At 37.9% G+C, this 25,055-nt stretch overlaps 1 protein-coding gene across 1 annotated transcript; it reads right to left on the bottom strand.

The window, feature by feature from the left end:
* Positions 1 to 234: 234 nt before the first annotated feature.
* Positions 235 to 25,055, bottom strand: loxl4 (lysyl oxidase-like 4). The gene is made up of 15 exons (XM_055030062.1): positions 24,989 to 25,055; positions 23,645 to 23,977; positions 21,850 to 22,151; positions 21,559 to 21,773; positions 15,549 to 15,587; positions 14,071 to 14,284; positions 13,799 to 13,976; positions 10,845 to 10,999; positions 10,590 to 10,757; positions 10,114 to 10,276; positions 9,786 to 10,029; positions 8,469 to 8,584; positions 7,766 to 7,902; positions 2,874 to 2,985; positions 235 to 2,796 (listed from the first exon to the last, which is right to left on the bottom strand). Exons 2-15 carry the CDS (start codon positions 23,958 to 23,960, stop codon positions 2,726 to 2,728), a joined length of 2,430 nt encoding a protein of 809 aa, XP_054886037.1. The 5' UTR covers positions 23,961 to 23,977; positions 24,989 to 25,055; the 3' UTR covers positions 235 to 2,725.

Below are 25,055 nucleotides of genomic sequence, written 5' to 3'. Positions count from 1 at the left end.
ACAAGACTTTGAAACTGAAGTTCACCAGCACACTCCATCCAACCTGACTGAGTCTGACATATTTGCAAATAAAAAGTTATTAAATTACATTAAAGTCTGTGTTTGCAGAGTGACAACATGTACAAAGTTCAGGTTGTGGGAATAATTTCAGACGTCTGTGAACAATTTAACGGGGTGCGCTGTGATTAATTCTTGTACTGTGTCATGCATTAACAAGAACGAGCCAGGAAGCAGTTTAATGTGAGATGAAGTTTTATTGATTCACAGTAATGATGGATGAATGGGTTGTGATTTGACTCTGACTCAGACAATGCTCATCCACAGTCATCTGAACTTCCTTCAGGACAGAAACGTAGCAAAGCTTATCGCTGTCATACTTTAAATTCCTACCTCCAGAGTAAACATGTGGGTACCAATTAGTTTTTGTAAGAGCACCAACATTTCAAAACCGCTCCGGTTTATTTGTTGTCATCACAGCAAAAAAAAAAAATAATAATAATAATAATTAAAAAAACGAGTCACATCATATGAAATATATTGTTTTAAGTATTTAAATGAGGTCAAAGTCCCTGAGAGTACAGCTTTCTATGAAAATAACTGTCTATCAGCGCTTTTTTTGGTTTTCACTCTCAGCTTTAAAGACATAAGCAAAACTGGCCATAGAAAACAATATCCCAGTGCTATGCATAGAGCATAGGTAGCAATACAGTAAAATGAAGAATAGGAACCAACTCATGTTGTAGAATGACATACTTTTAAATAACACAAACAACACACAATGATAGTATGTCAAAATCCAAAAGAACATAAAAGCAAATATTAAATTCAACATTTCTGGAGTTTCAAGAAACAATAAACTATTGTAGTCATTACATTGACAAAGAATTATCTTGTCAAAATTTATTAGGTCTCAGTCTGACTATAAATTTCATGAATAGGTTCAAACACTAAGACAAGAAGTCAGACAAATAAAAGCTGGGAAAAAGTCTGTGGAGCTTTTTAAATGTCTGTTGAGCTACTAACTGAGAAAAAAAGGACAGACTACAGTACATTTCAGAAGACCTGTTATAGTTTAAAACAAGGCCAGTGTTTACTGCTTTGAAGCATGAATAGTTTATTTTTCCTTCTAAACATGTTGTTTCTGTTGAGGAGCAGAAAATGCTAGTTTGTGGTCTCCAAGAGGCAGCCAACAAGGAGGCAGTTTTTTTAAAGTAAAAACTACATGTCTAAATAAATCATTTGCCAAATATCATCCCTTTCTCATTCTTTTCTTCACTCCTTTTATCCCTCACTAAATCTCTTCGATAATCAGCATCTATTGTAAGAAATCCAAAATCTTGTCTTTTTCATGATTGTATAAGTAACATTTCTATGGTGTTTCTTTATAAAGCACATGCTCAAGCCCTCAATCGTAACCGTAACCTTAAGTCTAACCAAACAAAGGTAATTAAAAGGCTTTTTATATGCTCTCAAAACCCAGCCTGCCTGTCTACCACAATACTGTGGTTTTGTCAGACCAGTTTCCCTCCCCTCAGAGAGGCTAGAAGAGGAAAACTGCACAGCTAGAATTGTTTTAATGACTAAAATAAAATAAATCTACACTCATTTATCTTCAGGATGGAAACCTTGCAGTGTAATGTAAGTACTGCAAAAGATTTAACCCTGGATGTGTTTGTCGGAAAAAAATAGATGATATGTTAGGTTAAATGCGATAGCAAAAAATCTATACTGGTCATGCTGTGTAAATCCCAATAAATAAAGTAATAAAATACAGCATAAGTAGCACAATGAACAAGAAGACTAACAAAAACCTTCCATTTGACTTTCCAGGATGTAAAAGGAGAAAGTAAATAATGATTAAAAAAAATAAAATAAAATAAAAATAAAACATTTAACATTGTGGGGCGAATTAAAAATGGGGACTAAATTTGAATACTTGTTTTAAAGATAAAGTGCTTTCTTATATGAAAAACCTAACTTTCTGTTATCTACTCTAAAGGTGAAACACAACATGTAAAAAAATTAAAGATTATTTAGTTAGAATTAAAAAGTTAATAAAATAAAATATGTCTATTAACGAAAATTATCCAAAATATACTGTACAAAATCTTTCATATGAAACTCCTTGAGGTTAATGTGACAAAATAATACAGTATCACTGGTTAAGAAAAAGAAAGCACCAAAATTCAAAATGAGTCGGATATAAACTTAAATGGGAAATTTTGTAGGCTAACGCTAACAGCCTGAAAATGTGGCACTTTTAGAAAATGTCTTAGAAACCCGTTACGCAACATTTTGTGACAAAATTCACAAAATCTCATCTCATACCTTTTTCTCAGGTCTTCATATCTTCCAGTATAAGAACCGTACCAGTTTACCTATTCTTAGTTAGTTCTGAATGTAAGATTTCTATAATTTGCTAAGATCCAGAAGAGTTAAAATCACAATCTAAGTTAACTTTTCCCTTGTAGAGGTCGGAAACAATTTGTACAAACTGACACCTGTTCCTCTCTTGCCGTCGATGGATGTTTTAGTCAATGGAAGATGCTGCAATGAATTCTGCTGTCACTTAATGAGTTCTGAAACATTTTACCCAGATCTCCAAGGATTAGAAGGCCCCATGTTGTTATGTTAATGGGAGGGCCCGTGATCCTGGAGCCTTTTGCCCTTAGCCCACTTTGAATTGTCTCTGTGCTTCATCGGGAGGTCTCTACACCGGAATGAGCTACACAAAATTGTTGGTTATTTGCCTTTGGTGCTCAAAAAGGTCTTCAGTCTCTGCACTGTAAGCATCACCTGTAGAAAAACAACACAAATGTCAAAAATAGAAATCTGATCAAATATTAAGAATAGAGAATTTCATCAGTTCTTACCCGTGTGACAGCTATACATGTAAGCTCTGTGGCCGTCATATTTGCACCGACACCTCATGACGTTGTTCATAAAGTCAGACTCAGCCATGTCCAAAGAGGGGTTAACTTCCACCTGCAAAGATTGACAATAATTATGATTGGTCTACCTTCATTCTCATTGAGAAAGTCATTAAAACAACAATAGTTGTACAAAACAGAAAAAATGGTCAAAGTTTGTGATGAGTGGAGATGAATTATTGCAGCCATCCTGGAGGTTGTAGATGAGTTAAGCACGATGAACTCTTTTTCCTGATCATCAGCAGGAGAACTATAACTAAATATACAGGGAAAGCTGCAATGGAACGGTTATAATCAAAACATATTCCTGTGTTGTAGCCACTTATGCCAAATAAAGGGTTAACTTCCAAAGGCAAAGAATGACGTGATTCATTGTCGGGCCTCCCTTCAACGGGAAAGTCGGTACAAGAAAACAGTTAGCATATAAAAATTGTAAGATTGGCTGTTAATAAACACCTCTCATGGCTGGGATTGTTTTTATAGTCAAACTGTTTCTTGACTATAAAAAGACAAACTGGATGACTTTTCCATGCAGCACTCTGGCTAGCAAAGATAAATACAGTGTGTCAAATTTTCACATGGACCTGAAGAAATCAGAAGATAACTTTCCGTCCAATATGCCAAGTGATTAATTGGTGTGATTTATTATTTATTGTTTTTTTTGGTCAGTAAAAATATTTGAGGAACAAATGTGAAATAGTTATGCCAATTAGAGACTAAAAAGTATCTAAAGGCAAAAGAGATATTGTATAACACCGACTCTTTTTACCAGATTAGTCGACTTAGTCACTCTGAAACAAAATAAGCTTTTTTGGACTATCACAACTGGTCTTTATTTCCCTGAAAGATTATGGTATTTTTGTACTTAATGCGCTTGTGCATGTAAAAATGTGAAGAGTTCAGGAACAGAAAAAGATCTGTTGCTTTTTGATTTACATGTTGTCTTCGAAACCAGTAAAAATAATAATCTAAAAGAATAGAGGATAGCACGTATGAGAGAAGTACTTCAGTGAGGTTGCTACCAAATTAAATGTGGACATATTCTAGAAGAAAACTTATTCAAGACCTCAAAACATTTTATCAAAAGTTCTAGAGCAACCAGAGAACGACTCAGATTCAAAAACCTTCAAGTGTTACACTTAGACACATTACTCCCAGGATTGACTTCAACTTGCAAGACATGACCTGATTCCTCATTTTCCTGTTTCTGGGAAAGTTGTTGTAAGAAAACAGTAGCTGCACATAAAATTGTAAGAGGGGCTATTATCAAGGAGCGCTGGTATTGTTTTATATAACCAATCTGCTTCTCAGCTATAAAGAGACGACTGGATGAATTTTCCACGCAGGATTCTAATTTGAAAAGATAAATACAATGTGCTGAACTTCCACATTGGACCTGCTGTGTTTAAGGATTTTCATTTGGATTTCCATATATGAGTATATGACCATTAAAACACTTGCTTTTAGCATGTTTCATGGAAAGTATGAAGCACACTGGTTGATCTTTCAAGAATAAATAATTGTAAAAATCTTTATAGCATGTGCCAATTTCTTTAGATCTGGCCAGACTAAACCGGCCGCTGAAGAGGTTCTGTAACATTTACAGGGGTCGTATGGAAATGAAATTATAATATAATGCAGGATTAAGCTCTTGCACAGGAGGAACGTGTGCTCCGCCTCGTACCACCAGCACGCTGCAAAAATAAAAACGGATTTAGCCTAAAAGGCAAGTCTGTTACAACAGAGAAGTAATGCGTGTTTATATGTCTGAAATCCGTCTTTTTCCACCGTGCATGTACTAATGGCGTGTCATTTGCAGAGCAGCTCTGTTACTGCTGATACAACCTTTCTCTTAATCTGGGCTAGTGATAATACTGTGAAGCCATTTACTCTAATAGCTGCTCTGTAAACTACTACACCCACTTTAAGTATAGGTTACAAACAGCTTCTTGGAGAAAGAAGCCCATATACACCAAAATAGGAGAAAACTTCAAAACACAGTGAATGCACCAAAACAAAGTATCTTCAATTTTTGTTTTTTCTTTTTCTTTTTTGAGTAAATTACAGCAGAGGGCCTAAACGTACAGGGCTAAAGACATCTTAGTTAGAGTGGAGGCAATAAAATTAAAAATAGAGCAGGAGGAATTTTGGGGGACAAATTAGCCGTCGCTAATGGAGAAGCAGAACTAGGAGTTGTTTGATTAAAAGAGGCCAATAGTTAATTTGGGTAATATGGTGTGTTTGGCAGGTTCAAGAACAGGCCTGCTGGGTTTTTGTTGTAAAGCCTTGAATAAGGAAAATCAAAAGTTCCCTTTTCTTTACCACATAAGGCAAAGAGTGCTGCTGTTAAAAGGTGTTTATTCCTTCAGCTTAAAGGTTTGGTGAATAGCACTGGGCTTACTTTATGCTGTGTTTTGTTTTCTGTTGTTTGGTCCTCATTTACACAAAACCTCCACCTGAAAACTGACGGTAGTTTTGGTTGTTGACTGGGTAAAGTTTCACGTATCGTCAGCACCGCCAAAACACATTTAATCCGCTGTAATTGTCATTCCAGGCCTTTATATGGCACTAATATTTGAGCATGTCGTCGAACTTGCATGCGTTCTTGACCTTTCGCTTCCGCCTCACTTATCTCAAATTATATAAAAAAAGAAACCTGCCTATGTCTCCAAGAACCAAGTGGTTATGTCACACATGTATATTCCTTAACAGAAGCTGTGTTAAACTGAACAGGTTAAGGAGCATGCAAAGTATAGTGCTGCCCACAATTATTATTGTTGTTATATGCAGGTTCATGCATAGAAGACAACCTAGAGCAGTGCATTCTGCACGCGTGCGCTTTCACAACTGCAGACTGTTTGACGCCTCTGTGGGAGGATGCTACTGTAAAGTTTCACTCTGAGACCTGGTTTCAAACATTGTATTGATAAAAAAATCCCGATCACTGAAGACGTATCAACTAGTGGCTGAATCGCAACAAAGGTGTTGCGGTTTTAATGAAAAGCGGCTCTGTGTGAATGGGTTTTAGTGAAATTCCTCATTGTTTCCTCAGCTGCTTTTTCTGTCATTATGTCTTCATACACACACCAAGCCAAGACAAATCTTTATCAATAAACCCCACTTAACATGTTTAGGGCACATCTTGTTGGAACAAGAGTTTACTGTACATGTGTGACACCTTGGCATGGGGCAAATTATACAGACTAAAAATAGAGTCTGTATGCATCATTGACGTGTGTGAGAGCAATAATCATCAAATGAGCCTAACAGACTGGTGACAGCAATAATTAACAGTGGGTTCAAACAGTAAGTGTCACTGTAATGTGTCTCCCACAGCTTGAAGGTAATTGGCAGCATGCTAAGATCTGAAGAATACCACATCCCACCACAGAATCAAGGTTCTGACATGGAAATTGATGATAATGGGGGTCAGCCTGTTTGATCTGCTTAGGTCTGCCAGTTGCAAAGGCGTAAGGGGAAAAAAAGGGTACAAATGGCAATGAAGATAGTTTGCAGCTTTCTTTAGACTAAAAAAAGACATTCTAGCAGACCATAATTCAATTTTTAGAAGCCTGTAAAACTCAGTCACTTTACAATATTTCTGGTCTCCAATGAAAATGCCTGGAGACATGGGCTGTTTACTGGACTTGGCATGAGAAAAATAAAATGGAAAGGCTGAGGAAAGATTTTCTATTGTACCCTTTTTTAATTTCGACCTATTTCTGTTATGGAACATGTTGAATTTAGAAACCTAAGGAGTCTTTTGAAAACTTCTTACAAATATCTAGAGATGTTGATGTAGTTAGCAGTTAGTCATGCAAGCTACTCTGCAGGCTAAAATGAAAAAATGTCCTGTTTTACAACCACTCTTCTTAAAACCCCTTAAAATGCAACAAAATGCTCGTGTTCCGTTTTTCCATTGTATTTTCCGAAGATGAGGGTTAATGGGTTAAAGACATTATGATGTGGCGTCTTTCTTTGATATAATAGCAAATTACAGTTCACAGTGGGGATTTTGTAAAACAAATGTTTTGAATGCTGTAAATCATGATTATTAAAGAGAAATCAGAACAGGCTTCACAACTTTTAGATAAATATAGTTTTTGCTAATTAATGTATAAGAAGATTAAGACTCAAATTTGGTAGCAAAGTCCACTGATTTTCTCTAGTGTAGCGTTTCTCAATGGGAGCAGTACCACCCCTGATGGGGTGTTCAGAGGAAAGCAGGGGGAGTGGCAGAAATATTTGCAAAAGGAGGACACCGTGATTCTTTTTGGGGGCGTATGCTCGAAGTTTACAACTTGTATGCACAACAATACCAGTTTAGACCTTGAGCTACTTGCTAAAAACTTTGGTCTGTAACTTTAAATCATGTTTGGCTGCAACTGTATCAATGGTAGTTCTTCTCTTCAGTGTTTGTAGCTTCTTGGTGCAGCTCTGCGCTTCTGCTACTGGTAGCTTTATTGCGTCAGTTTGGCGTTGAACCAGCTGAAGATGTTGCTGTGATTCACTTGTCAGGTTATAGGTGTCTGGTTCTCAAATATTTTTTGTTCTATTGAGGGTTTTTAAACACGTTTTGGCAGTGCTGTAGTCGTGTCAAAGCAGCAACTTATTGGAAAATGTTTTAATTAGCGCACCCACAATAAAGTTCATAAAATGATAGCATTCATTTCATAGAATTAACCTGTAAGCCCAAAAAAAGTTGAGAAACACTGCTCTAGTCTAATTTTTTTGAGGGAAGTAAAACTGGCACAGTAATGAGGGGTTGGACTTGTGATATTTGCCCAACCCCAAAATAAATAAATACAATGGGAGAGTTTAAAACAAACTCTAACCTGGAAAATATAATCCCCTGGTCGTACATCTGTCACGTCAACCCACTGACAGTCAATGTCATGGCGATAGGTGTCCCAGCAGCCCACAGAAATGCCTTGATCACCCATGTTGTAGCAGGAGAATCTCTTCTGGATTCCTGTGGCACACACAAATAGCAACTATTAGTGACAGCATCAAAGGTTATTTGATTTAACCTGGTTTTATTGTTAGGGGTCTTTCACTTCATTGCTGTTTATAAATAGATATTTGTTCATGACATACTAAGTGAACGAAGAGTAAACCAACACAAACTGCAACAACATTTAGATTTGTTAAGCTCAGGATTTATTCATTTAATCTACAATTTATTTGTAGTATGCTGGTCCATCAATTCACCTCTAATATGCATCCACAAACCATAACCAGAAATCTTAATTAATTGCAGAAAAACACAGCACAACAAAAGTTAAACACACACACACAAAAAAGAAGTGTCCATATTCTCCCTAATAGCAACTTAAAATAAGTTAAGTGATTAAAATGTGGGGCTGCAATTTCTTAAAAGCAGGAGAAAAATCTCCAAATAATGAGATGCGACTTGTGCGATTTCTCAAATGACTGGACTGACCACTACAACGCTCCTGTCTGAACAGCTGGCAGTTGAAATATTTTAAGAAATTTCTTGCCATTAATGGGGAAACAGAACGACTTCATGAACATTACCATCGGGGCAGTATGTGTCCTCCAGACAGAAACTGGCCTTGTGTCCCTCCGCAACCCTTGTGCCGTTCAGCGTCAGCAGGTCGTAATGGGTGAACACCTCGATGCTGTGGTAGTGCCTGTGATGTCAGAGGGGAAAGACCAGGTGAGAATCCGAATCTGCTGAGTGTGTGTATTTACATGACCAAACACTGGCTTTCTATGGCTGCTATCCCTATGACCTCAAAGCCTGAACATGAGCAGGGTGTCACCAGAACACCTCTCACAGAGGCTTGTTTTAGGGCCGGCTTGGACTGGCTATTTACTCTTTCTAAGTGAATAGAGTGCTTTGAAACTTGCATGCATAAGTACATTATGCTATAATAAACTGACACAGAGTTGATTTTGCCAAAAGCAACTTGTCCCTTGTATGACTTGCATCTTTGGGGGACTTTTCTTCTCTATCTATCACTGCCACAGACAAACTAACAAATCAGGACTGCTGACTCCATTGTTTCCAGCGTACAAACTGGCAATCAATCTAATATGTTTTCAGGTTCCTGCAGCTATTTTAGCAAATGTTCCTCATGAAGGAAGCTGTCCTTACAAAAGAGAAAGATGGTTTCATTGTTCTAATAAACTTTTTACCAAAACTATGGGAATGTCAACATTTGAGTTTTTATAAAATTGATGACTGGAAGGCATTCTAAAATGTTTCAGTGTCAATGCAGTAGGAACTACTAGAGTTGGTGGGTGGGAAAGGGAATGTACAGTGTGTTACAACCGAAAACTGATTTATTTTATTAAGAATTCACACGATATTATAAATCAGATTAGCTTTGGACATTTCATCTAGCACAGTTATTGCCTTCAAATATTGAATAGTAAGAGCATGGGACAAATGTGTTACTTTCTCAGAGCTTTTATTCATTCTCTGAAGAAGTAAGACCTAATGGAAAAATGCAGCTGGCCAGAAGTTGTTGAGTGAAAGCTGTAAAGTCCCATTAATAGTTTATCACAAGCCTTGTAGGGAACACAAGAAACATGATGAGGACGAACTCTGGTAAAATTTTAAGCTCTTGATAGTCAACCTGTTTGCAACTGGAAACTACACATGATTCCTTGATCCTGTGGGATATCTGTTAATATTTCTTAAAATCAGAAGCTGTGTTTTCGACATAGTTGACTAAACTAGCCCATATAACAAGTTAATCCCACAGTTGATATTGATCATAAGAGAACAGGTGTTAATTTGGCATCCTCGAAATACAAGAGTAGCACATTTTACACCTTTAAGAGTCCACACCAATAAAATAGCTATCACCTTCGTTTGCTTCCTACCTGTGACACTGGTGCCATGTCCAGCTTTCTTTTGACGCCTTGGGTCTGAAATCGGATCGACCTAGGTTCATGATGCGAGAAGAGAAGCGCAGCAGGCGTCTGTGGCCATATGGCCAGTTCATTCTGGCAGCAGAGGATGACAAACAGTTCTCTTCATGAGCACAAGTCAGCAAATGAAGTGGTCGGTCTTCCAGGTAGGTTGTTTCCTGAACCAGCTGGGCATCCAAAACAAGGTCTGGAGCAGCTGAAAGATGGTGAATGTGAGACATGTTCAAGTTGTTGCATCAGAAGAGAAGACCTGGAGGTTCTAATCAGAGATTCTGCTTACTCTCTGAGCATCTGACCCCAGCAGCCTTAGCTCCTCCTCCGCGAGGGCAGTGGATGTGGTTGTTGCGACGACATTGTTGGATAGAGAGCTCTGTTCCCACACAGTGAGTACCACTAAGAATCACTTCACTTGCATTCGCAGTACCAGGCCAGTACCAGGTCTCCTGCCAAAGGAAGACAGTGTGGAGGTAAACAATTACAGGAGCAGCACCACAGTTTATTATTTAGGGAATCTAGCACAGACACAACAATCATATATCTATCTGTAAAAATTTGTGTCATTCCCTTGTCAGGAACTCACAGTGTTGAGGCAATTTTGAGAACTCCAAAAAAAATTACATTATCACATTTAAAGTGAGACTAACTGTTGTAAGAGGGAGCACTGCTTTGAAAGTTTCAGAACAGAATCCTTCAAAACATTGAGAAAAGCTGTGGACTTCATCCAAGTTATAATGGGATGTTGGTTGAGGACGTTACCTGATGAGCACTTGCAGCAAAACCCAAACCGAGCTGTCTGCACACCACCATAGCTTCATTTATCCCCCAGTTTTCGCTGCAGACAGAACCCCAGCGCTTCCGTCCCCCAAAGTCCATCAAAACTTCGACACGTCCTTCTGAAGAGGCTCTTCCACCAGCAAGACGAACCTGGATGACCATGAGATTAGAAGATCAGAATCAATCTCCCATAACTATAGAGTGCAATAAAGACATCTAGTAACCTAATTTCTTTACCGTTTTCTCTATGCCAGTCTTGGGAACATTACAGCGTACAGAAGCATCCTGAGTGTGTTTGAATGTCCATGGCTGGACTTCTTGGAAGTAGCAGTCCAGGATGGAGCGTTCTGACCCCATACACTGCACATTGTTCATATGAATAGGTCCCGTACCTAAAGAGATAGAAAGAGATGTAGAACTTTTGAGGAATGCTGAGAAGAAAAACCATTCAAACAAGTCAGAGGTAGTATTTCTTGTGTATTGTGCCACCCAATGTGAGCACAGTACCATAAGAGCATAAAAGCACATGCAAGCAAATAGTTTTCTGTGCTAAAGCTTCTATCTTGCATAACAAAACAATCCTATGAGGCAAACATGCCAGCAAAAACATCAACTTCAGGCATCAGTCACAGCTCATTACAGCCATTCTTTTTTTCTGAGCACAACAACAACAATCACGTTGTGTGTAGTCTGCCACCCTGAGTGCGCAAACAAGGCCAAATGTGTGTCAGCAAAACAAAAAAAGCTGATTGGTATGTGCTAACAGCCAGATAATCTCATAACAATATAGAAGATGACAGGAAAAAGTCCTTGAAGAGCAAAATGTTAGTGGTACTATAAGCTAGAGGATGAGGAAACACTGAATGAACAGTGGCTCCACTATTTTGCATAATTGTGCAAATGGCAAAACCTGCATGGAAGCAAACAGCTGGAATCACACAGACAATTAGAAACAGAAACAATACAAGAAAATGGGTGGCAAATTAAGATAGTTGGGACTAGACTGGAGCTCAAGTTGATCTGCACCTGTGATGATTTTAACTAATTGTAGGCTTGCACAGTGGTCATCAAGAATTGGCTGACACCATATGTATAAAAAGTACAGATCTTTCCCACTTCCACAACTATCTGCCACAAACCTGATATAATCTCCCAGTGTTCAACTTATCGAGGCAAAAGCTCATGAAAGAGATTATCAAAATGAACTGTGACACGGTCTGTTTAAACCTTACCCCAAAATAAGTCCCCAGAAACAAACCACACACGGTTTGCAATCCAAACAAACACACGGGCCCAAGGGTGTTTTGGTCCCATTTCTATACATGGGACCCTATGTATGTGTGTCTCAATGGCAAAATTACATAGTCAATACAAAACTGTTGGTCAAAAAGGAAACAAAAACATTTGTCCCTGTAATTTAAATCAGGGATGATGATGCTGTAAATACTTAATTAAGTATTTACAAAACAAGTTTCGCTCCATTATTTACACAAATTATTATGTATTTTAAGTTAACAGATGGAAAATGTTAACAATCATTACTTTTACTTTTACTTTTTTTGATGAGAAAAGTAAACATCTTAGGTTAGTGGTTAACAAGAAAATGTTTCCATTCTGAAATTGAAAGGGTGTGGTGTTTTTGTCTAAATATTCTGTCCCCAGTAATCATCAACCTGGGTCTGACTAATTAGCATCATTTATTGTGTTGAATAATTATATCCAACTCATACAAGTGTAAAGCACACCAGGACTGCAACCACATATTTAAATTATAAGTCTATAAATTATAAGTTAAAAGCTGATATTTTCTACTCCAGTGGAATAATAAGAGCGCCATGATTCACACAGCTGTCAAGAGCTTAAAGTATTTAATCAGACTGGGATGATGCGAATTTTCCATTTTAAAATTCCATGATTCCTGAGATTCAGCTGTGTCTACTCAAACATTCTTCTCCGAATATTTAAGGTATTATTTCTTAAAAGAAAAATTAAAGCATACAGTTTATGATACTTCAAGTCAGGGAAGTATCAGCAGCAACAAGAAGTCCTGTTGATACTTGTTCGTAACCCTTGGTATAAAAAGTTACAGTTTCAAAGATGGAAAGACTTTCCACCAGGATGCCCTTCCCAATGTTATAAATATGCTATAATGTAAAATTATTTTAGTGAGACGCCAGAAAGGGTAAAAGAGGGGCTGAAGTTTTGTTCAGCTGTGTGGAGCACAGCAGCTCTGATCTGCTTACTGTTTTACCCCACACTGTCAGTCAGCTGATCAATGAAGGCAGCTAGACTTAGTGTAATATTTTGTGAGTAAATAAGTCAGTACAGCAAAACTTCAGAACCAGCTTTAACTTCTTGCTGCAAGTCAACAGTGAAAGTAATTGTGCCACCGTGCAGCCACAAATAAAACGACAGGACTTGAGCCAGATGACAAGATGAATTTAGAACAAAATGTTGGGTGATCTGGACTTTAGCTGTGCTGGTTCATCAAAAAGAAAGCCAACATAAATGACATCTACAGAAATAACATATAAAATTACATTTGCTTTGATCATCTGAATAGCTAAAGCAGTGGAACACAATCCCACATTTAATCTCCTTTAGCATGTTTTTGGACTACACCCTGGAAGCCTGAGACAGGGGGAAGCCGTTCTCTCTCACATATCTTAAGGGTGGAGACACCGCTGGTACAGCTGGATACTGACTGTAGCTGTGGGTGACACAGGAGCTGGACATTTCAAATGAAATGCAGGCTTGGCTCTTGCAAGATTTTGTCTCTGGGTTGAGTTGCCAAATACCAAAATAAACCACCATGGCTTTTTTGTTGCAAGTGTGTGTGTGCACGTGCACATGGTGTTTGGGCAGCTGGAACCACTGGCAAAGGACTCACATAATCACAGCTGGAGATATGACAATCAACACATTTGCAGTTCATGAGGTAATACACATTGGCAAAATGCAAACACACATGCCTGCACATTATCTAATCAGTCAGGGCAGACGGGTGCGGTGTCTACGATAAGTGAAAGATAAGCAAAAGATAAGCGAAAGTCTCTCTGTCGTCTACAAAATGCCATGACACACAATAAACACATTCAAACAAGCAAACTGCTGACTTATAATATTAAATTAAATATGGACTTTTCAAAAATTTCCAACTTTTTTTGTTTCTAAACAGTTTTCTCTCCTACCTTGGCCCATAAAGGCTCCATGCAAGGCATCCTTGGCAGTACCAAAGCCGAGCTCTCTGCAAACAACACTGGCTGCAGTTCTGTCCCACAAGTGATCAACAATTGTCCCCCATTTTCCATTTCGGAGAACCTCCACACGGCCTTCACCGAGCCTGGGACCTGCCTTGAGACGCACAGGCTGTACAGGGTAGACCATGTTTTAGAATATGTTTTCTTCCACAGATGGACACAATAAGATAATGTTACTAGAAATATAATTTTATTCTTCTTACCACTACTGGATAAGGAGCCTGGGGTCTTCCTGAGGACATGCGAGCAAATTGAGGTCCTGGCACACATTTTGCCACTGCAAACTGCCCGTTCTTACAAGGGGTAGGACTTCGAGGAATCGACAGCTGAGAGTGACACTCCGAGAGGGTGTTCTCTGTGCCCAGACAGTGCACCTTCTCTACCCAGAATCCCTTCTTTTTTGCCATCAGGTTTACTCTGGAAAGACACAAAAAAGACGTCGGTGATATATCTTTTAAAGTTCTGCACAACATGACACTGAAATATCTAGATTTCTCAACAATATTTTGGTTTGATTATAATTATGACAACAGCTTATTCCCAGTATCATACATTTATTTTCCAACCCTCACATACAATGTTGTAAATAAGTATTTGGCAAATTTCTTCTTTTGTCCTGATTTTTTATTTTTTTTACTTTCAAGCAAAAGTTAATATCAGACAAACATAATCTGAGTAAAAGTAAACAGCAGTTTCCAAATGATAATTTCATTTATTAGGAGGAAATTATACAAATTGACCAGGCTCCATGTGGAAAATAAATCACCTCTCTTGCTAAATCATGAATTACTTCTCACTGTGATGCAGACCAGCAGACTCTGGACACAATACTGTCTGACAAAATGAAGTAGACCACAACATCTCAAAAAGCAACATATCGTCCCTGAGCTAAAGTAATACAAAAACTGACTAGCAACAAAGTCCCCCAAGTACATACATTTGAAAAGACATTTGTAAATGACTTTCTAACAAGCCATCTCTTAAGGGTTTGAGACTCTGGTCAACCACAGTGAGAGCCATTCTCTGTAAATGGAGAAAACATGAAATAGTGGTAAACCTTTCCAGAAGAAGGCAAAGTACTACAGGAGGTCACAAAAATGTTCAGAACAATATCTAAAGGGCTACAGACCACAGTTCCTCACTTGGGGTTAGTGTTCATGATTCAACAAGAGACTTGGAAAAACTCGCATCTGTGTGAGAATTCTGAAATGAAAACCACTGGTGACCGAAAAGTACAGAACATGGCATTTTCATAGTCACAGCACTGTGACAGAATATGCAATCCCAGATCAAATTGAATAAAATTCATTTTCAGGGTATGATGACTGACCTGACATACTAAAAAAACTGTGATTTGGAGTGAGTTCAAATTGAAGCTGTTTCTTCTTTGTATTGAAAGTACTTCTAATCAGAAAACCTGCTGGTCACATCATTGGAGGTTTTCCAGGGGCAGAACCAGAACTTTCTGGAGGGACAGCATATGACAAAGAATGGGCCTTTCCCTTATTGACTTGTAAATGGAGCAACCTGACCCCAGATTTAAAAATAACTGACAGGGATGATGCGAATCTAGCAACAATCAATATTAAAATTGTACATTTGAACTAAACTGCTGAAGCAGATCTGCATTAGGACTTTGTGTGTCTAAGATTAAGCAGTCTTCTATTTGTGCTTCTATTACCTTGTTGATGGATCTTTAACCTTGGTATCCCATATTTTCCTGCAAAGAATTAAAAACAAATATTACAGTCCTGTGCTTTTGCACCACAATGTAGAATTAAAATTAGTTGTTCACAAGACTGTGCTATGAGGGTATAATTACTTAGAGTTAAAAAATCAAAACCCATTCTATGTCAGACCATAACATTGATTTATATTTTTACACAAGGCCAAAATTACATACATAACAAGTGAGAAACAATAATAAAAAAATATTTTTTTTTTTTTTAAATATTCTGAACTGTGCTGCAAGCCTCAAAACCCTCAATGCAATCCAAAAAATGTTGCATGCAACTTCAGTGACACAGTATGTTTATGGCAAAAGCAGTGTTTCAACCAAACACAATATACAAACAAAAGCGGCGGCACTATGCAGGAACCGAACAATGATTTATGGAATGGCTAAACTGGCTCACTTTTAGAGTGCGGTGATGAGGAAAGCCCTGCAAAGCAACAAAGAGTACATGCCGCTCGCCCTATGCCAGTTCATTCACAGACCACTGCAAAGGCCATATATTCGTTTTGCAACAAAAACATTGGCTAACCTATAAACAGACACACGCATGCATATGCAAGCCAGCACTTTTATATAGGAAGTTCAATACTTCAATTTTTTCAAACATCCTATTTTTTGCAGCAGGCTCATAATGAAACCTATATTTCTTTGGAACACATCATATATGAAAACAAATGAATCGACATGGTTAAGACATTCATTGAAGAACTCTTGAAAGAAACGTTCACATCCTGGCATGCTGTTTTCAGTTACTCTCCCATTTTTTTAAAGAAACAAACACATCTATGTGTATCTGAATGAAAGCAAAGGTGAGTCAATATTTGCATTCCTAACATGCAACGCTACATGTTCTTTAAAAGTCAAGGCACAAACCTTGAAAAATAAACTGAGAATGTTGGAATCAAGAGGCTGATTGTCCATTACATACTGTTATGTCTGACAGTTGCATGAAGTCATAAATTGCTGAATGTACACTTTCCAGAAACATATGGCCTGTTTTCGACTCTTCAGTGTTAACTCAAGACATGAGAACATTCTGCTCTTAACCTAAAAACATCACTTATCAAAAAGTATTTGAAGATTGTTTTAAATTTAGCATAGTTTCATTTCACCGTCATATGAGTTTTGTACAGGTTAAATATAAATTTGCAGGTGCATCTTTTTCTGGTTCATTAGAACCAGAAAAAAAATCAGTTTCTAAGACCTGAATGCAGAAAAACGATTGAAAAATTTCAAGTGAAATTAAACTCCTGAAACAGTCTAATTTAAATCCATTTGAAAAATATTAGGCATGTATCCTTTTTAGGAGGCAGCAAAATGGCAGATAAACCTGCAACAAACTGTAACTGGCTAACTGTTTGGAGCTCTGGCCCTATTCTTTACAGGATCTTAAATTACTCTTGTAAAATACTTTAAATGTGTCTGCCATGTGGCTTTGCAGCAGTGGTTAATAGGAAGCTTGCAGTGTGCATGTACACATTTTCTCACGTGTCTGCGACTTGTTTGTGACCTCACCACAGACAAATCAACAAACCATTTTTCCTCTTCACAAAGCACACTGTAAATGGTACCTTCTGTTATTTCATTTGACTGAATTACACATGTTGAATTTCATTCTTTTCGTGCAAATGTTCATCCAGTTGTAACGAGGGGTAGGAATGGTGAGAGGACTTTTCCATTGAAGTACACAAATGGAACCAACAAACACCTATAACTGTCTGTGCTTTGTTTAGACAAATTGTCTCTTCAGCACTTGTGAAATGATTCAACTGAAGTTAATGACAGGGGCTGATATAATAATGCTAAAAGACAAGCCTTTCACCATACTTCAAGTTACATCAGTCTCATACTGCTTTACAATTTAATTATATCGTACAGCATTTCTTGTTAATGTTTGCTACCAGTTTTGTCTTAAGGAATACATCACTCATCAAATTAGGTAGCAATGGTGTGTCTGGAAGTGAACATCACTGAAAAGTTGATTTATGTTAATAATTAGGTTGAAAACTTGCATTCACTTCATAGCAAATTTGAGATTTCAAAACAAAGTTCAGATCAGATAATTTACACATTAAGCAGTAGATAATATGCCCAACAGAATAAACCTACATAGAGGCAAATAAGGTGATAAACAAAGACATCTAGAATGATGCACACAACTGACATGTTTCACGTCATTTCTGTTGTTTTTATGATTTAACATTACAGCTAATGAGAACTCAAAATTAAAATTTTCAGATCATTTCAATATTTCATTTTGAAATAAATAAAATATAAATTATTTCTATTGCTGAAAATTAAAATATTTCAATGCACTGTAGGGTACAGTATACATAACCAATACATCTTGGGGGGTTTTTGTGAATGTATTCCTGCATCAGTGCAACATAGCATGGTAACCATCATATTGCTGTGCTGACGTGGTGAGAAAACTCAGGCTTCTATAATAGCATCACTCAGCTTGACTAAATTGACAGTACACCACATTAGAGTTTAGATTAGTGTGAATAGGTGCCAAGTTTTATAGGAAAAAGAAATCAGCATCTGCCTTCATCTCCCTTAATTAAAGCAAACTGATGATAAATTAAATATTCTAGCAGTAAACATTTTTAAACTCATCTCAGTATTGAAACAATTGATCAAAGCGAGATGATTCAGATTACTCTTCTTCATTTGTGCTTGGAAAGCAATCTTGCACAGTCTGCTGCAAACCATAAGTGTAGCCACTGGAATGCATACGATAATTAAAAGACGGGAAAGTAAATTAAAGAGGTCATTGAGGTGGATCACACAGTCACCAGACAGAAAAACCCTATTTGAACACAAAAATGTCACCAAATAGCCTAGAAATGATACCCTTATCATAAGAATATTTAAGCCGAAAGGTAATTAAACAAATGCTGGTTAAGTCCCCAAATCACTATGGTGACAGAGCAAGACACACAGCCGCTGACGCAGCGGAGAGTGCAGCAGACCTCAGTTGTAATTGGCTGTATTTCACACGAGCAAGCGAAAAGCTCACATGTCAGACTCTTGCTCTTGTTCCTTCTCTCTGCTGCCTCTTGCGCTTGTTACTCGCCTCCACTTTCGTTGCCAGCGCTGTTTTACTCTCTCACACACACGGCTATAATTGGGGGTGTTTTTCACCCTCAGCAAAAACCCAGAAGAGCTTTGGTCCTGACCAACTTGCAATTACAGCCTCTTTAGAGTTTCATCCAAAAGACACACAGAGCTGAGAAACATGGCAGGGTCCAGAATTTCTAAGAATGGACTGAAAGAGTGGGTTAAGAGGAGAATTAGCAGGGAATGTCATGGCTAAATAAAATCCCAAACCTCTTTTGGAAGCTGTAGAGTTTTTACACAATTCTTCGTGTTCTGATTAACCACTACATCCGAATTTATCATTTCCAGCCATCTTTGGTGTTTACAGAAAAAAACAAAGTTAAGAAAAGATTTTTTGAATATAAGCTTGAGTATAAAACAAACAGCTGAAACACATGGGGCCTTTGTACTCTGAGAAGCAGTCTGAAAGCTGAAAATACATATCAAGAGGGAGCAAATAAGCATCTGTGGAGATTGCAACCAGGTACAGATTTGGAAGCAAACACATAATCATGATTCAGACCAGTGTAGAGCCTTAGATCTCAGCTAAACACTAGGTCATTCTGAGGCCAGGCTGACCAAGAAGTAACAAGTCATGACCACTTCCGTGCCAGAACTCCGGAATTTACACACCCAAAACACGTTTGGCTAAGCCTTTCCCCGTATATTTAGATAAAATAACTATTACTCTCTTTTTGTGTACAGTCAGACCCCAAGAGAGAAGAAGAAGAGCTTTTGTCTAGCCTCCCCTAATTGACCTTTGGTGAAAATGTAAAAACTATATCTTAAAACAGCTAGCAGACTCTCTGTAGAATTAACTCCATGGTCTTCAAGCTACAGCAACCCTGTTCTTATCTGTCACCTCCCTTCCCTTGGCAAGCCACCAAATGTCTGCTTAAATGCTGCAGAGATGCAAATCTATTCATCCAATTCGCCTCTTAAATATTACTTATGTTCCACCTTCAGCTCTCTGTATCTCTGCTGTCGAGTCTGTGCAGCAGGAGGAAACTGAATAGACAGACAGTAAGGTTTACACCTGCATTGCAGGCATACTCTAATAATAAATGATCCTGTTCAGAGTGCAAACAGAGTCAGGCTGTCCTGGTACACTCCACCTTTTTCGGAGCGCCTTTGATGTCACATGACTTCCTTCTTTAACACAAGGAGGTTGTTATAGTGTGTTGGGGGTTCCAATAATTTAACAATATAAATTTATACTAGACTGGGCAATTTTATATAATGACAATCCAGAAATACCTTCAGTGAGTGAATTTACCACAGTTGGAATAGTTCATAAAGAAAACAGAAATCTTAAAAAAAATGTTTAAAATGAATAACATTCTCCTCCCAGTTAGACCTCTAAGGCAAATCATATCCAGCACCTGATTAGGAGGCTACCTCTACTTATAATTGATTTTTTGAACAAATAATTTTTGTTACTGTCCTCTAAGTTACCCATAGTAGTGTGAAACGTTTCAGCTTTTGCCAGAAGTGCTGAATAAATAAAGCTGTATTTAATTGGCCGACAATGTTAACATTTTCTTGATACTTCTTTTAATTGTATTTCTTATTTTTCTGATCTATTGCTAATGATAAAAAATATCAAGGTGCTAATGTCTGTTTCCGGCTTAACTAATCATTTATAGGACATGGATGTAGGCTATAAATGTCATACTTAATAGATCAAAATACACATTTTAATGAGTCTTGTTTTAAAATGTAGCATTTTAAAATGACAATCTTGACATATTGTTCATTAACCCCAGATTCCTGTAAATTTTTTTCATTCATTTGATCTTATATATTATGTTTTCAATGGCTGTAACCAGAAAATCTTTTAATCAACAGAAATAAAGGCTTGGATGCATTGGTGTATGATTAATAAATGACAATTGTTACTAAAATTTGTTGAGATAACTCAAAAATGTTCTAAATTACTGTCTATGATAGTATATCACATTGTCTCAGTTGAAAATACAATTATTTTTCATCTCATAAACTTTTGTTCTAACAACAATTTTGGACAGCAGTTGGGCTTTGTATTGTGTGTGTGATTCTTTTTTTTGTACATAAAAGCAACAAATTAAGTTTCTAAGATGATGTATTTACAAAGATACTGATTTTATTTTTGCAGTATTTATATTAAGTTTTTATTTAAAACACATAATTCAAAATTCTAATAAAGTCATCAGGATTGGGTCAACCTTTTAATAGCACTAACTGAAAGCATTTGTAATTTTACCACTAGTATTTACCTTTGCAAATAAATGTTTACTCTGAAAGTATGGTGTGGCCAGATGTAATAGCAAATACATGCTGTGCTGTTGACAATTCCCTGTCAATAAGACAAGTCCTTTACATGCTAACCCTTATTTCTCTTTCTAATAGTTATCTTGGTCATGCATGATATTGATGGCACAGTTACACCACAATCAGCGGTAATATTACACCTCAGCAAGGGAATCTAAAAGTTAAAGTGCTGTTTTTTTTTGTCTGTGAGCTGCAGGAGAAAGATAGCATCAGAAGGAGAGAAGGCAAAGCTGTGAGAGAAAGGCAATGAGGTGTGCAGGGGTGATTTGCCAAGAAAGAGGGGCAGAGAAAGGGCAATGGAGATCGGACGGGGATCCCTTTATCATCATCCTAAGGCTGTATAAGGGAGGTGAAGAGGCTGGGTGAGAAAGATAAGCCTAAAGCGAGTCATTTACTCGAAGCAGCTCTGAATGAGGAGCTGCTGCTATGTTTTTATACTGTAAGTTAGGCTTGAATTCATAAAAAAATAACTAAGTTACACAGCAGGTTGCTCTTCTAAGCACAGTTTTCCCAAACACAGCTGCTGAGAGACCGTCATACTCACTTGTATGTTTTGACATTGTGCTGAGTTGCCTCTGGAAAGCCAAGCATCCCGCACACCACCCGGCTGCTGTTGAGACTCCAACCTAGGTCACAGACTTGCCTCCATCTCCCAGCATGCTTCACTTCTACTACACCCTCTGAGATAAGGTTCTTCTTCTTTGTAGCTGACAGGATGGGGCGCAGACGGACCTCTTCGATACGTACTCTACTTTGACCCTGACGAAAGAAGCACATCCTGTCTATAAACAGACATTTTTCTTAGAATAAAAGATAGATGGACCTGATTCTGTACCTGAAAATGGTGGTGTCTTTGGAACCTTGGGATCTCATATGGATGTCCATTTCCATAATACCCGTATCCTGGATGCCTCTGTGTTGCAACAATACCCCCCCATTGAGAAGCAGTGTTGCCAGAAGGTCTGACTGGTGTAGTGTAAACTCTGCTGGCAGACTGATCCAGTCTACGCTCAAGGGTGCACACAACCCCTAAGTCTTCAGAGTGCTTGCAGTCATTTACCCCCCAACCATTGTGCTTGCAGTCCTTCAAGGACTTCTCTGAGCCGTCACACCGTACGTTGTCCATCCAAATAGGACCTTATGAAAGGAGAAATTCATGACGTAATTCATTAGGACTTTAAATGATTGCTACATGCATGGGTTTGCAATGCTTCTTTACACAACAACTTAAATCAGTTCCTTAACATCCTTAACACTTGACGTTTATGACTGGCTGATTTAGGGTTCCACCTTAACAGTGTGTTCAGTAGCGGATACATAGTATTTTACAAGGCAGCAGAGGGGGTGTAGATTCAGCTCGTTGAATCCACTCAACCTCCTCTTTAATTTGGATTTAAAAGAACCACTAAAGAATGCCTATAAACCACAGCAAGTGTTCCAAACACTGGCAAGCAAATAGAGATATTTTTCTTAAGCAAATGACTCTTTTCTACCCATGATTTTTATGTGCTGGCCTGTCAGTCAACCCTAGCAAGCATTGCACTTCAATTACTAAAAAAGTTTTCTTTGTTTTCTTAGTTATTTTAAAAGTCTGATTAAACTGGCTAAATGAGGACTTCCACCACTGTTCGCTTTGTCCTACAGGAAAAAGCATTTATTGCTTTTGGAGTTAATATAATTATGGCATGTTATTTAATCACATTGCAGGCAGAATCGTCAAAGCAGATTTATGTAAAAAAAAAATAAAATCTGTTCTTCCTAGTGAAAATAAACAATTCAGGTTTTCAGAATCCCATTCATTCTGTCTGCACTTCAGATATCTCATTGAACATCATGCAGGTAGGTGCATATGCCACTTTTCCTAGAAACAAATTGTGTCAACTTTCCCAGTCCTGTGTGTAGGTTGTTTAATTCCAAATATCCTCAAGCAGATACTTCCAATATAAAACAAACATTGTATTTGAAATAAAAAGAAAAAAGAAATCACCTACAATGTCTGTTACCTCTACTTGTGCTCACAGTCAAACTATTTCAAACACATGCACTACAGATTTACACATCAAAATTATGGACATCTATTAAAAACTTTGAGGGAAGCCTTTGTTACATAGAAATTGGTGTTTAAGAGTTGGTTAGGAATTTCGACTTAAATTCCTAGCAAAACAGCAACAGTAAATATACCAACAAGTTCTAAATATTGGATTTGCAATTGTTCAACTGGTTGCTTCATCCCCTCCAAAATCATCTCTTACCCTTGTTCATTACATAAACACACTCAAATCTAAATTACTTTTCTAATTAGTTATTTCTTGTCTTGTCAAGCATTGGGTTCAACAAAGTTATATTTGACTGATCTGATAATGGGTGAAACTGTGGTCTATAATGAAAGTATCAAACATTTTAATGAATAACCCACTGCTAAGTCATTAAATATTTTTATTTCACTTTCTTTTTAAAATTGAAGCTTCAAAAATGATCACCAGTGTTTAACTATTCAAGAACTGTACCATTTTCCACTCTAAGACATTTAGAATCTTCATAACTTCAATTAAGTGGTCAATGTTTATTCAAGTCGACGGCCTCGGTAACTTTTGAAAGAAATGCAAACTTTTCTCTGCAAGTTCTCTTACCTGTGCCTTCTCCATACTTGGCACTGTGGGCCCACGTCACCGCTCCTCGAAACCCCAGTTCTCGGCACACCACGTTCGACAGGTTAATGTCCACCTCGTCGTCACAGACGGTGCCCCAGGTGTTGTTGTGCAGCACCTCCACGCGCCCTTCGTTCGACTCGCGCGCAAAGTTGCCGGCGAGTCGCACCTTGGCGGCCGGCGCGCGAGGAGTTCTGCGCTGAGATGTCGTGGTCCTCCGCGGTTCGGCGCGTGCGGTGAAGCCGAGGGACAGCAGCAGAAGGAGCTGGACGGTTAAGCCGAGGGAGCGGGGCATCATGGGTGGAGGCAGGAAACCTGGAGGTAAAAGGTTGACACACAGCTCGGCTTAGCAAGTTCGAACTAATTTTCTTACATCAGTGAAACCGTGCACGTTTTCAATTAGGTTTATGATTTAATTGGATGCCTTTCAAATGGCATACAATCGTGTATGAAACACTTAGGGCAAAAGAAGAGTCAGTCAATCACTGTAACTGTGATAGTTTTTCCCCCCAAGAATTGTGCTCTCAGACATAATTCTTATCTGATGATAAGCAGCGAGATAAGACTTGCTTTGCCTTGTTTTCTTTTTCCAGGATGATGATTTTATTCACTACTGCTAAGCCTTTGGTCCAATAGTGATGTCGTGGAAGCCTTAAATATCAAATAAGCACGTTCCCCCTCATGTCAAACACAGGCATATAATTTAAGGTACAGCTGCTCACTTTCACAAGGTAATTAAGGTAAGTAAACATCCCCCAAGGCAAACTAACCAGACAGAAATACGCCAGGCAGGTTTTAACCTGGTGCTGAACAAGAGTTTCAGCACAAACACAAGTGGGGGAGAGTGAGGGAGAAAGAGAGAGAGAGAGTTACTTTTAAACAAGACAGACCACAGGAAAACACATTGACCAAAAAATGCCCTAAAATATGTGGATGGGTGTGATTTTTAGAATAAAATTACAAAAGAAGAAACCACCAACATGCCAAACATTGGGCAAAGCCATCCAAAGGAAACAGTATGCATAACCCAGTTTAAAGATTAGATGCGGTTACAAAATGCTATAAAATGAAAAAAGTGGGATTTTTTTTTATTTTTGTGCTACTGTTGCCGCAGTCAGATTTAAAGAAAAGATATATGTCTCCTTTAAGAAACAGAAAATAGGTGACTGAGCATCTTTTGTCCACAATTCGTCCCTTAAAGCACCTGTTACACCCACACACTGAAGAGCTCGTATTTAGATGCAAATGACTATAATCCAAATTTTAAAAAAAAGATTAAACGGAAATATCATTAGATCAATATGGTTAGTAAGAATGTCCACTCACCTGGTAGGCAGCAAAAAGTTGCAGTGGTGAAAGTCTCTAGCAGGGGGAAAGTGACTATGTGAATGAG

This window comes from Poeciliopsis prolifica, unplaced genomic scaffold (assembly GCF_027474105.1).
Source record: "Poeciliopsis prolifica strain line A6 unplaced genomic scaffold, Auburn_PproV2 SCAFFOLD005, whole genome shotgun sequence".
Lineage (NCBI taxonomy): Eukaryota > Metazoa > Chordata > Actinopteri > Cyprinodontiformes > Poeciliidae > Poeciliopsis > Poeciliopsis prolifica.
The sequence above is the reverse complement of the archived record's forward strand: the minus strand, read 5'-3'. Positions and strand labels throughout refer to the sequence as shown.